We start from the raw sequence: 16326 nt of genomic DNA, 5'->3' as shown, positions 1-16326 counted from the left end.
TATTTCCCATTCTTGTCTTGCCCTCTACCATCAACATGATGGGTCAACGGGATAAAATGGAATGAGCAGGAGATGTGTGTGGTTCAATCACAGCTCTATTAGAGCAAGGGTATGTCATTTCATCTCTATTTGCTCATATATAAAATGAATGGGTTGGGCTAAGTGTCTCATAAGGGATTGCTCTAAAGTTCCTCCCAAGTGAAATCTTCCAAGGCATCCCCTTTGGTCATGCTTTGTCCCCATGCTTAGAACAGCTTCCACCTGACCTCTGGCCATAAAGCTCCTCCCCTCCTCCAAGGCCCAGCTCCACCAGACTTTGTTTAACACCCACCAGCCAACAGGGATCTCTCCAACCTCAAAGCCCTCATGGAGCTTTGCCTGGAACTCTTCTTATCTGCAATGCATAGCACAGTGCTGGGTATACAGCAGGACTTATTAAATGGTTTTTATACTCATTAAATCAACCATCTATTGAGTGGTATTATGTACAAGTCATTGTCCTGGGTGGGTAGGGGAGAACAATGCAAAAAGGGCTCCATAGTCCATGCCCTCCTGAAATTTATAACCTAGCCGATGGATGTTAAGAAGTGAACTGGAAAGGTCACGATGATAAACTCTCTGCCTCCCCCTACACCAAAGCCAATGAGACTGCAAACTCCTTGAAGGAGGATAATGCCATTTTTTAATTCTTGAGCTTATTCTGACCCTTTTCTTTCCCCTGATTCACAGATGATCCTCAGGCAAAGGGCATTCAGTACATGTTGCTATTTATCACAGACAGAAGACAACGTCCCCTCCTTGAAAATTTGCCAGAAGGGAAGACTTGTATGAACTGATGCAAAGTGAAGTGCACAGATGAGAACAATTTATACAATAACAGCAATATTGTAAAGACAAAGAATTTTGAAAGATTTAACTCTGATCAACACAACAGAACCAACCACAATTCCAGGGGATTCATGATGGGACAGGCTATCCACCTCCAGATAGAGAGCCGATAGACACAGGGTGCAGACTGAAGGAAGTGTGTGTGTATACACATATGTGTATCTCTCTCTCTCTCTCTCTCTCTCTCTCTCTCTCTCTCTCTCTCTCTCTCTCCATATATATATATATATATATATATATATATATATATATATATATATATACACACACACACATGTGTATATATATATATATATATATACACACACATGTGTATATCTCTCTATGTATAGATATACACACATATGTATATACCTATATCTCTCTCTACATATATACGTACACACACATATATGTATAGAGAGGGCGGGAGGGAGAGAAAGAGAGAGAGAAAGCGTGAGAGAGAGCGAGCGGGCCAATGCAGGAATTTGTTTTGCTTGACTATACATGTCTGTAACAGAGGTTTTGGTTTTTTTGCTTTCTCAATCATTGGTAGGAGGGAGAGAATTGGGAACTGAAAATAAAATTGAATTTAAAAAAAAGAAAATTTCCCAGGAGATTGCACAAACTCTTTCACATATGTGTTAAGTTTTCGCTTTCAGAGAACCCTTCCTTGTGTCTAACTTCAGTCATTCTCATTTCTTTTGTCTGGTTCATACTTTGAGAACTGCTGTTCTAAGTTTATGGCTTTGTTTCCCACAGGCAGGGCCTGGGTTCATTTCCTCCTCCATGCTGGGTCTCATCTAAAAGAGAAGGGACTAACTATGGCACTGAAGAAAAGAGAATCCTGTACTGCGGCACCCCAGGTGGACTATCCCAGGGATGAGAACTCCAGCAGAATGAACTCCCACTTTGGGGAGGGAGGTTAAAGCTCCTCTGGCTTCAGGTCCGCCCATGGAATGTGTAGCAGCTGGGATCTCCTACCATCATTTACTGTTGGATGGTTCACTTAAAATTAAGTACCAGTCCCGATTCGGCAACCAATAATATAGCTGGTCTTGCAGAGAGCTCAACTCTCTAGCTCTGTGACTCAAAACAACAGAGAGTCAAGAAAGATTTGGGCTCAAACCCTGACCTGACACTTACTGTGTGACCATGGGCAAAATCAATGGGGACCTCAGAGTTCCAGTAGTGTCTACCTCACTATAGGGCTGTTTGGCAGCTCATTTTATACATGAGATCATACCTCTAAGCATTCTATATAAAACCAAATAATTATTACCGCTGTGTAACTTTGGCCATACCACCTTACTGAGCCTTAGTTTCTCCACTAGGGAAAGTAAGGAGAAAAAATTCCTTGCCTTGCCTCACTAGCTTATTGTAAGAACTAAATGAGGCAAGAGATTTGAGAACAAGTTTTACAAGAGCTACACAAATGCATGAGAAATTTTGTCACTGACCAACTGAACAACCCCACTGGACTTCCAGGCAACAGGGTGAGTTAGAAAGAGCACTAGATTGAGGGTTGGGAAAAGAAGGGAATAGGCATTTATATAGAACCTAATAGGTGCTATGCATTGTGCTAAGCACTTACCAACTTTATCTCATTTCATCCTTACAACAAAAATGAGGAAACTGAGGCAGACAGAAGTTAAGCCCAGGGTCACTCAGCTAGCAAGTGTCTGAGGCTGGATCTAAACTCTGGTCTTCTTGACTCCATATACGGGAACTTCATCTACTGTGCCACCAGCTGCTTAGTGACTGTTTGGGTTTTGATGGCTCAGAGGGAGTGTAAATAGCAATTGTTTCTGTTCTGGTCAGAAATCCTTCCCCATGACTGATTGTTTTGTGAAGGCAAAGCAGGTCATTTTTTGGCCTAGATTCTTACCTAGCCTTAAATCACTGAATGGGTATTGCCTCAGATTACCCAGACCTGGGAAGGACCTTAGTTTAAAAAGGCCAAGGTTCCCCACTGCATCTGGGGCCATCACCATCGTCCTGACCTATGCTTTGCCACTGGCCTCTGATGATTCTGGAGGAGAAAGGCTGCTGACTTCGTAGAGCCCAGCCTCACTTAAATCCAGTTCCCTTGCAAGTCAAGACATCACCCTCTTGATGTCTGTGGTCCTCTTTGAGAACGAAGAACAAACAACAACAAACTGCCTAGCAGAAGACCTGGGTTCTAATCCCAGTTCTGCCTCTTTTCCTGTTTGGATATCAGGTTCCTCATCATTAGATTGTGAGTTCTTTGAGAACAGGAACTGTCTTGCCTTTCTTTGTATCCCCAGCACATTAGCACAGTGCCTGGTACATTTGTTCAGTTGCTCAGTCCAACTGTTCATGATGCCATGGACCACAGCATGCCAATACTGTCCATAAGGTTTTTCTTGGCAAGGACATTGGAGTGGTTTCCTTCTCCAGCTCACTTTACGTTGAGGAAACTGAGGCAAGCAGGGTTAAGTGACTTGTTCAGGGTCACACAACTAGTAAATGACTGAGGCTGGATTTGAACTCAGGTCTTCCTGACTCCAGGTCCAGCATTCTATCCACTGAGCCACCTTTGCGCCTGGCACATAGTAGGGGCTTAATAAATGTTTACTAACTCGCTATAGACTGAGTGACTGTAAAATGAATGGGTTAGATTAGACAACCTCTAAGAGCATTTGTAGCTCTGCATCTAAACCCTGTGTTCAATGTAAACTCCTTGAAGACAGGAGTTTACCCCCACCAGTACTCTGTGTCAGCCATCATTTATTCTCCTGATGCTTAACCTATATTTGCCAGGGACAATTTGAAGCCTGCAAAGAGTATGGTTCTTCCCTGGATGAACAAGAACATCTGTATTGGAGACCAGGCTTATTTCATCTCCCAGCCTCTCTAATAGGGTTTTAAACATCACCAGACAGAAAGGCAACCTGCTGAAAGGGGAAAGTGTGAACTTATCTGTCCCTTCACCCTGGAAGGCAATGGATTTTTTCCTTTGGGGGTTGGTTGGGGGAGAAGATGGCAGGGAGGAGAGTCAGAGAGGGGGAGTAGAAATCCTATCAGCAAAGAAGTAAGAGCTCATCTATCTCCCTGTACCACCTTAACGTCCAGGCTGACATCCCCAACATATAGTATGCAAAGAAAACTGTATTTTCATTTTAGATGCATATTATGGCAAGGAACAATATGAACAATATTATTTTAGTGCCCTGGGAAAAAATTAGCAAGTCAAATGTTGAATCAGGCCTGTAGCATATGCTAAGAAGATTGCTTTGATCTTATCCACACTAAAAGCTCTATTATTGGATTTAAAGTCGGTGAACACATATCAGACCAATATACAATGCATATCTGAATACATGTTTCAGAAGCAAGGAATGTTTTGACAAAGGGAAGGGGAATATTTTAACTGAAAATATCAAAGTTACTGCTGAGATTGAAACACACATATTTCTCTCCCTCCCCTCTCTTGGCTGGGAGTTGTGTAAGCCAACAGAGCTGTGATGGCTTGGAGGGATTTGCTGACAGCTTGGGAAACACTGGCTGAGTCGCCAGTTTGGGCCCGGCAACGGATTTTCTTCTCCCTTCCACTCCCCCAAATTTGGAGAGAGAAAGAACAAACAGAATCTTGGAGCTGTGGAATCTGGGATGTGTTACGAAGCCCCCTAGTGGTCACTGTCCTGGGAAGTCGGCTTACTCTTTCTCCTCTATGTCCCAACTCAGCCTCCCTGCAGAACTCCAAACTCCAACCTTTCCTTAGATCTTCTCTGTACTCTACACTCTCACTCAACCTCCCCTCATTTCAGCCTCTCCTCAGATCTCTCCCCTCCTCTACCCCGAAGCTCACACTCTCCTCAGATCTCCCCTCTATTCTACCCCCTCCAAACTTAGCCTCCCCTCAGACCGTCCCTCTGTTCCCCCCAGACTCAAAACTCCCTTCAGATCTTCCCTTAGGAGAAAAAACACCCAGAGAGGGGTCAGGGAGAGGACCATCAGAGGAACATGGAATTATTTAATTTTTTAGGGGGAGGGAAGAGAGGGAACACCCTTTTAATTATCCAGTACCATTCCAAGGAAAGAAATTGCCTTGGTGTACTTGCTGTGGATTTCAAACATCTCTACTTCTGAGACAGACCACAGAGGGGGCCCAAAATCCATCAGCTTCAATTCCCAGGAATCTCCAATTCCAGATTCCATAGCTCCAAGATCCTTCTGTCTGTTCTCCTTTCTCTCTCCAAATTTGGGGGACTGGAAGAGAGAAGAAAACCCCTTGCCTTTCCATCCCAGTCCTCTTCCTTTCCTCCTCCACAGAATAAGCAGTGTGGGGGACCAAAGCAAGAATGTGTGTGTGTGTGTGTGTGTGTGTGTGTGTGTGTGTCTGTGCCAACTTTCTCTCCATCAACTTACCATCTTATTATTGATTTCGTGGAAATGTATTTCACAGACTTTCTCCACAACATCTTCATTCTCAAAAGTGACAAAGCCAAACCCTAAGGAGACAAAGGGGAAGAAAAGGGAGAGAAGAGGTGAGTAAGCTTGGTTGTTTAGGGTCTTTGCTCTGTTTGACTATGTTCACAACTCCGGCTATGCCACTGAAATGTTCCATAAGCACAATCTCCCACATGTGGGATGGGGTGTACCACCTTAGGTAACAAGAAGGGGTCTTCGGGGGTGTCTCATCAGCCTGTGAGAAAAGGCTGCCTAATTTGTAACCCCAAACCTTCCAGAAAAAAAAAAGTTAATGACTTCACCAACATGCAGCCTGACAATCCATGGTTTACATTTGGCCTGAAGCAAACAAGAAATTTACTTGTCTGTTATTTATAAGGGTCAGAACCCAGCGGCTTCTCACACAGAGCTAGGCGGGCAGGATAATGAGAGCTTCGTGGATCACTGCGGGTCCACACTTGTCCTTTCGGCCTGTTCAAACGGCCAGCCCTTGGGGTCAGCCCAGAAATGGAGGGGGTTATTTGTCCTTTTCTTCCTGAATGACTTCCTCTAATGCCTCATCAGGACATCCTGAGGCCTCTAAGAAACTATTAAAGTTTAAGGCCTCTGTTCTGAGCAGGCATCCTTTTCCCACTGTGGCTTCAAAAGCACAGCAGATTTGGGGCAGTTTAAGGCTGTTTGATGCCTGCTGTCTGCCCGTCAGCTATCCACTGTATTTGCTCGGCTGGAGATGAGCTCTGTGAGACAAACCCGGGCTGAAGAATTTCGGCAGTTAACCACCAATCTGCATACCAATTTCTTTTCCCCACATCTTCCTCTACCCACCCACCTCCATCCTCCTCTCCGTTTACCGCCACCTGCCCAGCTGCCCAACCACCCTTGGCATAACAGGTTCCTGGTCTGTTATATTGTTTTATATAAAAGAAGCTGCCCCAGCTTCATTCTCAGGATCTGTTGTTGGAAGGAACCTTGGAGGCCCACCTCATCTAACCCGCTTCTTTTTTATAGATGAGGAAATTGAGGCCCAGAGATGTTCTGTGACTTTGTCCAAGGTCATACAGGTAGGACTAGACCTGGAGTCAGGAAGACCTGAGCTCAAATCCCAGCCTCAGACACTTACTTACTAGTTGTGACTCTGGGCAAATCCCTTTACCTTTCTTAGCCTAAGGTTCCTTTTCTGTAAAATGGGGATAATAATAGCACCCACCTCCCAGGGTTGTTGGGAGGATAAAATGGGATATTTGTAAAGCATTTTTCACAAACCTTATAAAGTGCCTTATAAATCTTGCCCTCTTCATATTCTACGACAAAGCCTTTCCTAACACCAAAAAGTACGTGTGGTGGGGGGGGAGATGGATGGTATACTGACAAGAAACTGAGGAACAAGACCCTGCTCCTCTTTGCTGCACTTACACAAAATAGTTACATGGCCTTGATCAAGACGAGACCGGAAGATTTAAAGCTAGACAGGGCCCTTAGAGACATCCTGTGGCCCAAATGCCTGATTTTATAAGTAAGGAAACTTGAGACCCAGGGAAGGAAGTTCCTGGAAATTCTGCCCAAGGCTACACAAGGAATAAACAGCAGAATGGGGATTGGAACCCAGTTCTTCTCAGCCCAAATCCAATTCTCTTTCCACTACAACTCTCTCTGGACTCAACTCAATGAACATTAATTAACTATCTGCTCTGTTCAAGGCAATATGCTAGGCACCAGGGAGACAAGACAACAAGCAAACAGTCCCCAGCTTCAGGAACTCATGCATATGCTATTAGAGCTCAAGCTGGTTTCCAGTCTTCAGCTGCAGTCCAAAAAAAAGGGTCACTGGTTATCTCTGGAAAGATATTCAGAAGCTCTCAGATCAGTGGAGAATGGGACACAACACGTACACAGGGAATTAAGGGGGTAGGTTTTTTTTTTGGATGGGGGGAGGATCTTATTAAATCATTGTCACTTGTGAACCGTATTGTTTCTTAAAAATAGACTTTTCCCATTGAATTTCCCTTTAAGCATCAGTCTCAATGCCTCATTAATTTTCTCTTTAAGGTCATGGGAAGGAAAGAAAGAAGGAAGGAAGGAAGGAAATGAGTATTTATTAAGCACCTACTATACGCCAGGCACTGTGCTAAGCACTTTACAAATATTATCTCATTTGATTCTCACAACAACCCTAGGAGGTGCTATTATCACCCTCATTTTACAGTTAAGGAAACTGAGGCAGGCAGAGGTTAAGTGACTTGCCCAAGGTCACATAGCTGGTAAATTTCTGAGGCTGGATTTGAACTTAGGCCTTCCTGACTCCAGGACCAGCTCTGTCTGCTTCGCCACTGAGCTGCCAAAGGTTGTGAACCACCAGGCAGGCAAGCTGCTCTCATACCTCCTTCAGATCAAATGTTCCATGCTTCTACCAGCTTCTTTGGAAGCTGCATGCCCAGGCCCAGTCTCTCTGCTGAGCTACAGTCAGGCAACTCCAATTGCCTCAGGGACACCTGGAACCGGATGTCCCATAAGCATCTAAGATTTACCACATCCAAAAGAAAATATTATACTGCCCCCAAATTCTCTCCTCCTCTTCCAAACTTTCCTGTTACTGTCATGGGCGCCACCAACCTCTGAATCACCCAAGCCCCCAACCTCACAGTCATCCAAGACTCCCCACTCTCACTTACCACACATACCCAATCTATTGCCAGATCTTTCTTTTCCCCTTCGGGGTTAAGTGACTTGCCCAGGGTCACCCGGCTAGTAAGTGTTACGCATCTGAGGTTGGATTTGAACTCAAGTCCTCCTGATTCCAGGGCCAGTGCTCTATCTACTGCATCACCTTGCTGCCCCAAATCTTTTTCAATTCTACACAACATTCCTCACTTTCATCCCTTTTTCTCTCCTCATACACCCAGAATGCTAGTTAAGACCCTCATCACCTCTTGCCTCAACTATTATAATAGCTTCCTTACTGATCTCCTGGCCTCATCTCCTCCCACTCTAATCCCATCCTCCACTTAGATACCGAGGTCATTTTCCTAAAGAGAAGATATAACTATATCAACGACCCTGATTGATGAGCTTCCATGACTCACTATTACCTCTAGGATCAAATATCAACTCTATTTTGAAAGCTCTTTATAATCTGACCCCTTACTTTCCCCTCCTCCATATACTCTATGATTCAGTGACACTGACCAGCTTCTAGTCACTGAACATGCCTCTCGTCTCCTGCCTTTTTGCCTCTGCATTGACCAGCCCCCCAGTCTGGAATGGTCTACCCTATGGCCCCTGCAATTTCCTTGGCTTCCTTCAAGACTCAGCTCAAAGCCTACTTTCTTCAGGAGAACTTTCCCAGCACCCCCATCCCCAGCTGTTAATGCCTCCCCTTTCAGATTAATGGTATCACCTCTCTATAGATCTTGTATGTGCCTAGTTATTGATGTATTCACGTTATTAGAACAGGTGCTCCCTGAAGGCAGAGACTACTCTTTGCCTTTCTTGGTATCTCAGCGCTTAGCACAATGCCTGGCACACAGTAAACACTTAATGAATACTTGCTGACTTACTGACTGATTAAATGTCTATTTCTTGGTGATTAAACATATCTATTCCAGGAGTCAACTTGGGATAAAAAAATTGGCAAGTAAAGTGAGTTGGCATGCTTTTCCTAAACTCACCTGGTACAAGCTATAAATTAGGTTACCCTTAGGGCCTGAAGCCTTGATCAGGAAAGAGTATATATCTTGTTTTAAATGGGGCTCAGCAGATGAACACTAGTTCGTCAGGTTCAAATACCAACCACAATGGGTGGCCAAGGAAAAAATCCCCAGCCTTCCCTGTAGGTATCTATCATTTCCTCAGAACTGGTTTCTTTACTTCCTAGCTTCTTTGCTTATTTCTTTATTTCCCCCAGTCAATTCTTAATGCTATCCATGACTGAGTAAAGGCAGAAATCCTTTAGGGGTGGGGAACCTATGGCCTCAGGAGGCCACATGTGGCCCTCTAGGTCCTTGGGTGTGGCCTTTTGACTGAGTCCAAGTTTTACAGAACAAATCCTTTTATTCAGGGGATTTGTTCTGTGAAGTTCGGATTCAGTCAAAGGGACACACTTGAGGACCTAGAGGGCCACATGTGGCCTCAAGGCCACAGGTTTCCCACCCCTGCCCTAGATAATCCAAAAAACTCATTGTTATTTTGCTTGCCTGCTATATGATTTTCTATTGTTTCCCACCACCACCACCTCCCCCCCGAAAAACTTTATTTTTTCTAACAATGTTCTGTGGAGCCTAGTAAAAACCTTTCCTGAACATTCATTAAATGACAGTCTATCTAGAATCACTCAATCCTAGCACTGGAAGAGAATTTAGAAGTTATTTTATCTAACTTCCCATCAAAAGAGGGATTTCTCCCACAGCACCCCTAAGAGACAGGCATCCAGTTTGGGCTTAAATCCTTTTCAATGACAACAAACTCACTTGTTCACAAGATGGGCTATTACAGCTGCCTCGAACAACACATTGGGTAATGTGACATAGAGAATACACTCCTGCCTCATCACAGAAGATGCCAGGCTGTGACCTAAAATGTCTGTGGCTCTTTGGCATGCAGGAAATCATAGGGCTTTTGGGTTGGAAGGACCTCAAGCATCAACCTTCTATACAAATATGGGAATCCTCTGCCTTACCAGAGCCATAGTTAGGATTTTTTTCAACCTGGGCAGATGCCCCAACCAGGACCAGGGATAAGTGATATGAAACATGCATGTTCTCACATGAATAGTAGGACTGAGGCCTGGGTTGCTGCTGGGGAAGTCACCATTGGATCACTGAGGAGTAGGGGAACTGGAACTTAACCCCTTCTGCCATCTGGGAGTTTCCTCCTTTAACTGTTTGCAAACTAGATGCCAGGCTCTTGTGTTTCTACTCTGCAAAAAGATGCAACTTGGTACACTCCAAATTCAGTGCCCTGGGCCAAAACCCAACCCACTCATCCTGCCTAGTTATGAATCTGTTGTTGTATCCCAAACAAAAGGCTTGTTTATCTGCGCAGCTAGGTGGTGCAATGGTTACACTACTGGATTTGGAGTCTGGATGAGCATGGTTCAAATCCTGCCTTGGATACTTCCTAGGTATATGACCCTGGGCGAGTCACTTGACCTCTCTCAGGCTCAGTTTCCTCATCTGTAAATTGGGGATAATAATAATCTTATCTCATAGAGTTACTGCACCAATTGGTTTAGCTGGCAGTTCTATCCTGGCAAGGCCAAGGTCACAGGTGTGACCTTCATACCCAGAACAAGCCTTTCCCCAAACATAGCCTTCATCCTGCAACCAGGCCAGTTGATTTCATGTACCGTATGTGCCGAGATTCAACAGGAGCTCTGGGTGATAGTACAAATGGCTCAGCATAACTCATCCCAACTACTGCGAAACAGCATACGCAGTATGTTGTGTGGTGACTCACAGGCCCGTCATCTTCCTAGCCAATGGCCAGAACATTTTAAAGGTGACACTGTGCTGAGGCATGTACTTGTCTCTACTACTGCCAGCAGCTCATCTCCCTAGCAAGGAGACAAGAGCCCCGCCCTGCCCCACAGACCATACACACTTGTTGTATAAATCACTAATTGCCTCAATGCTGGGCATTATCTCCAATAGAAACTGGTTAATGAACAGGGGGAATGGAGAAATTTGCTGCCCTCATTTTCCAGACAGTGCCACCAGTTCTGAGATAAGGAGAAGCATGTATGAGAGATGAGAATTGAAATGCAGACTATTGCCTGAGGACGGGAGGGAAGGGGTATGGGTGAGGGGAAAGGAGAGGCTGGTTTCACCAAATCATTTCAAATTCCAATTCTGATGCTCTCCTGACTGGTCCCTTCCCTAACCCCATGGAATTGAGAATGCAAGTATCACAAAAATGTTTTTTCTTGATTAAGGGAGGTAGCTTGGGTTTCAAGCCCATGCACCCAGGATGCATAACAATTCAAAAATGTCGAGCCTCATTTGCAGGATTTTAAAGATCTGCATCATTCCAACATGTCTGTCTGTTTGGCCTGAGTAGAGAAAACAAACTTGATTATGTCTAAAATATTTATTTATTCCACTTGGGAGAAAGCAAAGAAGGCGATGAAACACTTAATTATCAATAAGTGTTATTCCTTAACTGGTAATCATTTTCTCTCACGGCTACATTATCATCTACAATGAATTAGTTGTTCAGTGGTTAACAACCCCCTCCCCAAAATGAAATAAAATATGGGATGGAGGAAGAAAAGCATAAATTAGGGTGAAGGAAGCAGGGGGGTGGAGAGATCTTATTTTTTTTTTCTCCAAATGAGCTGTGTAGGACAGGAAGACAGGGTGGGAGAAGAGGAGAATGTCAAGGAGAAGTGAAACCCCAGAAATGGCTCAAAGGGTGCCTCGGAAAGAACAGGACTATTAGAAGTCTCATGTACCTGGAGCTTTCAGGGATACAAAATGCTTGCTTCCCAATCTTCGTGCTAGGGAGGTAACAAAAATAGCTTGCATTTGCGTAGTATATTATCTCATCTGATCCGCACAATGAATTCTGTGAAGTACTCTCCCTCCCAAACTGCCTCTGATTTAACTGCTTTGTATTTATTTTCTTTGCATTTGTGAGAAGCCAAGTAGATAGAGAGCCAGCCAGGAAGACCTGGGTTCAAGTTCTGCCTCTGACACACATGGACTGTGTGACCCTGGGCAAGACACTTAATCTCTCAGTGTCCCAGGCAACTAAGACTATATGTCTTATAGAGAAGGTAGTGCCTGGCGATCATAAGGGGAGCTTCCTCACCTCAGAGTTCCCTACACCAATTAAATAGCAGTTTTGATCCTTATTCTCTTTATACTTGTCTTGTGCACAGTTGTAGAGGTATTCATTATCTCCTCCCTTAGAATGCAAGCTCTTTGTGAGAAGAGATTGTTTCATCCTTTGTATCTGTATACTCAGCTGCTAGCAAAATGCCCAGCACAGAGTAGGTGCTTGATAAATGCTTGTACACTGATGCTATTATTATCCCCATTTTTCAGATGAGGAAACTGAGGCTCTGAGAGGTTCAGAGGCTTGCCCAGGGTCACCCAGCTAGTAAATGACTCCCTTAACCTTGAAAAGACATTTGGTGTGTTTGCTCTGCCAACTCTATATTCACTGCCTTCTTCCCCTTCAGGCCCATGGCTACTTTGGAGATTGGGTTTCTTCTACTCCTTAACCTCACAACCTCAATAACTTTGTTACTGTGGCAAAGGCAGCTATGAATCCTTGTCACTATTTTTAGGAAGTCTCCAGTTTTTTGAAGGTGCCTAATTCAAGCCACTGGCTGCTTTAAGTAAAAGACTAGAGAGAGCGCTTAAGAAAAAGTAGTTGATTTTTAGCTTTGGTTTGTTTGTTTTTTAAGTGCATTATTACTTTTGAGCCTTATAATGACCCTAAGAGATGGGTTTTTATTCCCATTGTACAGATGAGTAGCCTGAGTGGGGGGTGTTAAGCAATATACCCAAATTCACACAGCTGAAAAGTATCAGAGGCAGGCTCTGGGATTTGAAATCAAGTCTTCCATCTACTGCTGAAATCCCAACCCTGCTGTTAGGTTTTTTAATCAAAAGCACCATGTGTCAGCCCAAAGGTGCCAAGGAAGGTGGACACGAAGATAAATGGCAAACAAAAAAAGGGCATTGAGAATGGACACAAATAGGATAGCACTTGACAGGGAGCATTTTAAAAACTGAATTCTCCAGCATTCTTCTGAATGAAGCTATTATTAGAAATTAACAAACCCTACTTTGGAGAAAAACATTTAATAGTCAAACTTTTTTTCTTTATTCAAATGAACAGAACTGAATATTCATTTGAATAATAGTCTATTTTAAAAAAAGGGGGGGGAAGAGAAGAGAAATTCAGAAAACAAAATACCTGAAAATATAAAAGGTTAAGCCAAATGCAGCCACTGAAGAGTGAGTCCTGGACTTGGAGATATTTGTGGTGGGAATAGACTACTCTTATCCTTGAAAATCATTTTCTATTTTCATATAGGTCAATGGATACTAATAGGCAATCAGGCAGTGCCTAATGCATCTTCAATGAAAATCGATGGGAGGCATGAGTTAATCTAGCACTTGGTTTAGGGGGAGAACTGGGAAAAGAGAAAATGGTCTGATTTATTCCAACGATCACAGGGGGAACTAAAGGCATGTGTATGTATGCAAATATATGTATAACTCATTCAGAACCCCTCCCCTCAGGCTCTTAAGCCACAGGCAGTAGAGATAGACACTTCGGGAAATGAGCCCTCTCTCCTGGAGGTCATCCTTGACACACAATGGGGTCATCAAATGCAAAAGCAGCATTAGCTAGCCCCAGTCATTTCTGGGGGATGTGAGGAAGGAGGTGTGGTCTTTGGATAGAATGTAGGCCATCAAAGATATAGCATCCTCTTCATCTTTCCCATCACTAAATGTCAAGTGGTATTAGCATTAGCCACTATCACTTTTGAGACACTGTGCACTCTCAATTATCCATGCTATGGATTATCTGGGGAGGCCAAATTTCTGCCTGGTTCCTTTCTCTCTTAGCTCCTGCAACCCAGAACATTTTGGGGCTTCCTCCTCTTACTATCAAGCTGGCGTGTGCTAAAGTAATGTTATTTTTTAAAAAAGTAATGTTATGTTTTTAATACGAACGTAAATTGGGGGAGTGGAGGAATGATTCAAAACATATAAGTTAAATCTTCCCCAACAACAATAAAAACTCATTCACATTTTTTTGGCCACCTTTTTCTGCTTTGGGGTATCTCTGCCATTGTACCTTTCCATTAACATGAACTAGCAAGAGTTACCTGTATTATTTATTAAATATTTTTAGATACAAAGTATTATGGAAAGCTTGCACAACTCCAGTCCCTGCTGTCTTGGACCTTAGCATCCAAAACAGAAATACTGCATTAGATGCAGCAGCCTATGGTAGAACAGAGGATGGGCCCTTGTAATTCTAAACTAGGCTTGCCATTTCATTCAATTCACTTTCAAACCAGGGTACAGCTACAGGCAACAATGTTGTCTTTGTCTAACTCTCACTAACCTATTCCCTTTGTTACAGCATCTGGGAAATGGGCATCAGATCATGGTAAGTAACAGAAAGCAGATGAGCTTGCTGTACTGACAAAGGCTGGTCTGCAGCCACAGGGTAGGCTGATCTCCCAGGTTAGTTACATTACTCTCTCAGGTTGTTTTTCCCTTCAGGTCAACCTGTGATGGTTCCTCATCTGTATAAGGAGAACACAGCACACGGAACACACTGAGCTCACATGTTAAGAAGGTCAAAAGTAACAGTAGACATCAAGACCAAAAGGGGTTCCTCCCTGTATGTGCTTGGGTTCCCTCCAAACTGAAGTGGGGTCAGTCTGGGTCTGGGATTCTCCACCTTTTATTTGTCATGGATCCCTTGGGCAGTGAAGTTTATGGACCCCCTTCTCAGAATAACATTTTAAATACATAAAATAAAATATAGGAGATTATGAGGAAAATCAATTATAACAAAATATAGTTATCTAGATATATAAGAAAAAAGTTCACAGACTCCAGGTTGAAAATCTCCGGATTAGATGAAGCTTCCAGATAGCACTGGAATTCCATGATTCTATGCCAATTACATCAGAAAGGCAAACCCAGCTTAAGGGGGAAAAAATAAGCAAACACAGAATGATTCTCAAACACTCCCCCAATCTGTTTAACCCAGATTTTAAAGGGAATGAAGTTGCTTCTCTGTACAGTTTCTCTTTCCACTTCTGCCTCAATCTATAACATCAGCTCTCGTGCAAAGAGAGGGAGTAGCGTGACACTTGGTGACCCATTTAAAGAGTCCTGTTCTCCAGCAACCTGGCTTAAAAAAAAAATGGGCCAGCCACCCTGGAGGAATCAGCATACTCCTGTCTAGAGGCCCTCATTACTTATCTGAAAAGGGAGCAAAGAACAAGGGGAAGAAAGAGTGAACTGGGCATGCAGAGGAATCATCCTCGGGGCTAGCCATAAACAAAGACTCCTATGAGGGGACGAATATAAGAAGCAAACATTCCTGTTCTCCTGTTCTCCTCTTTCTTTTCTTCATTCCTCCACAATGTCTGGAAAACAGGACACAAAGCCTTTGCAACCCTCCATTCTCAATGCACCAATCTCTACCCCCCAACTGACACTCTGTCTTCTCACTCAAATCCAACAAGCTCCACCTGGCTCCCCCCGCCATTTCTGGCATTATTCTCTCCCTGCAAAGTAGCCTCTAGGTTGGTATCTAGGGCCCCTCCAGTGTGGCATTATTGATGCACCTGCTCTCCTGTTTACACCAATAGTTTGGCAGCTGGTTGTAAACTGTAATAAAATGCCTTTCAGAAAATGAAGGAATGTGACCAGACAAGCCAGACATCATAATATTAAAGTCTGTGTCAATTAATTTTTTCTTCCCGCTTGATAAATGAGCCTCATTCCATCCCCTAATAATGAGGGGAGAAACAAGAAAAGTTGACATTAGTTTAATTTATTTTCTCAACTTGCCCGGTCATATTTCTTTCTGCCTTGCAAAGCTTGCTGGGGCTGTGGGGAATTGGAAGCAGCTCTCACAGCCGGGCATAGATTGGTGTGAATCAACACGGATCTCCTTCATTCACACATACCACTTAATCAGGAGGGGGAAAGTTACTTAGAGCAGGCTAGCTCACACCTGCGGCTCTCCAGCCACCTCTGGAGGGAAGGCACAGCCAAGGGAGGGGGGGCTCACATATGCCAGCAGGGGGAGGGGAGATCAGAAAACATAACCATCCTTCTGAAATTTCCCATCTAGCCTGAGTCAAAGTGCAAGGCTGAATTCCTTAAATTAATATTAAGCCACACAAACCTGAACTCATTCCTCCATTGAAATGAGAAGTTTTCCTCTTGTTTTCGGCCCCAGGATGCTCTGGTTAAGGTTTCCCTTGAAATGTTGGGATAAATATTTTAAAAGCAAAAGGCAAAAGTGAGAAGACCATTTCAG

At 43.7% G+C, this 16326-nt stretch overlaps 1 protein-coding gene across 9 annotated transcripts in view; it reads right to left on the bottom strand.

Annotated features, from left to right (window-relative positions):
- MSI2 (musashi RNA binding protein 2) overlaps positions 1–16326 on the bottom strand; it is a 539650-nt gene that overhangs the window by 104482 nt on the left and 418842 nt on the right. For all 9 annotated transcript variants that reach the window (XM_020991908.2, XM_020991907.2, XM_020991911.2 and 6 more), the window contains exon 8: positions 5260–5342. In XM_020991908.2, the coding sequence (XP_020847567.1) occupies positions 5260–5342 (83 nt within the window). The remainder of the gene's footprint in view (positions 1–5259; positions 5343–16326) is intronic.

The sequence above is a fragment of the Phascolarctos cinereus genome, unplaced genomic scaffold (assembly GCF_003287225.1).
Source record: "Phascolarctos cinereus isolate Bilbo 61053 unplaced genomic scaffold, phaCin_HiC Scaffold_5;HRSCAF=322, whole genome shotgun sequence".
In the NCBI taxonomy this organism is placed as follows: Eukaryota; Metazoa; Chordata; class Mammalia; order Diprotodontia; family Phascolarctidae; genus Phascolarctos; species Phascolarctos cinereus.
Note: the sequence above shows the minus strand (reverse complement) of the source record. Positions and strands in the feature narration are given on the sequence as shown.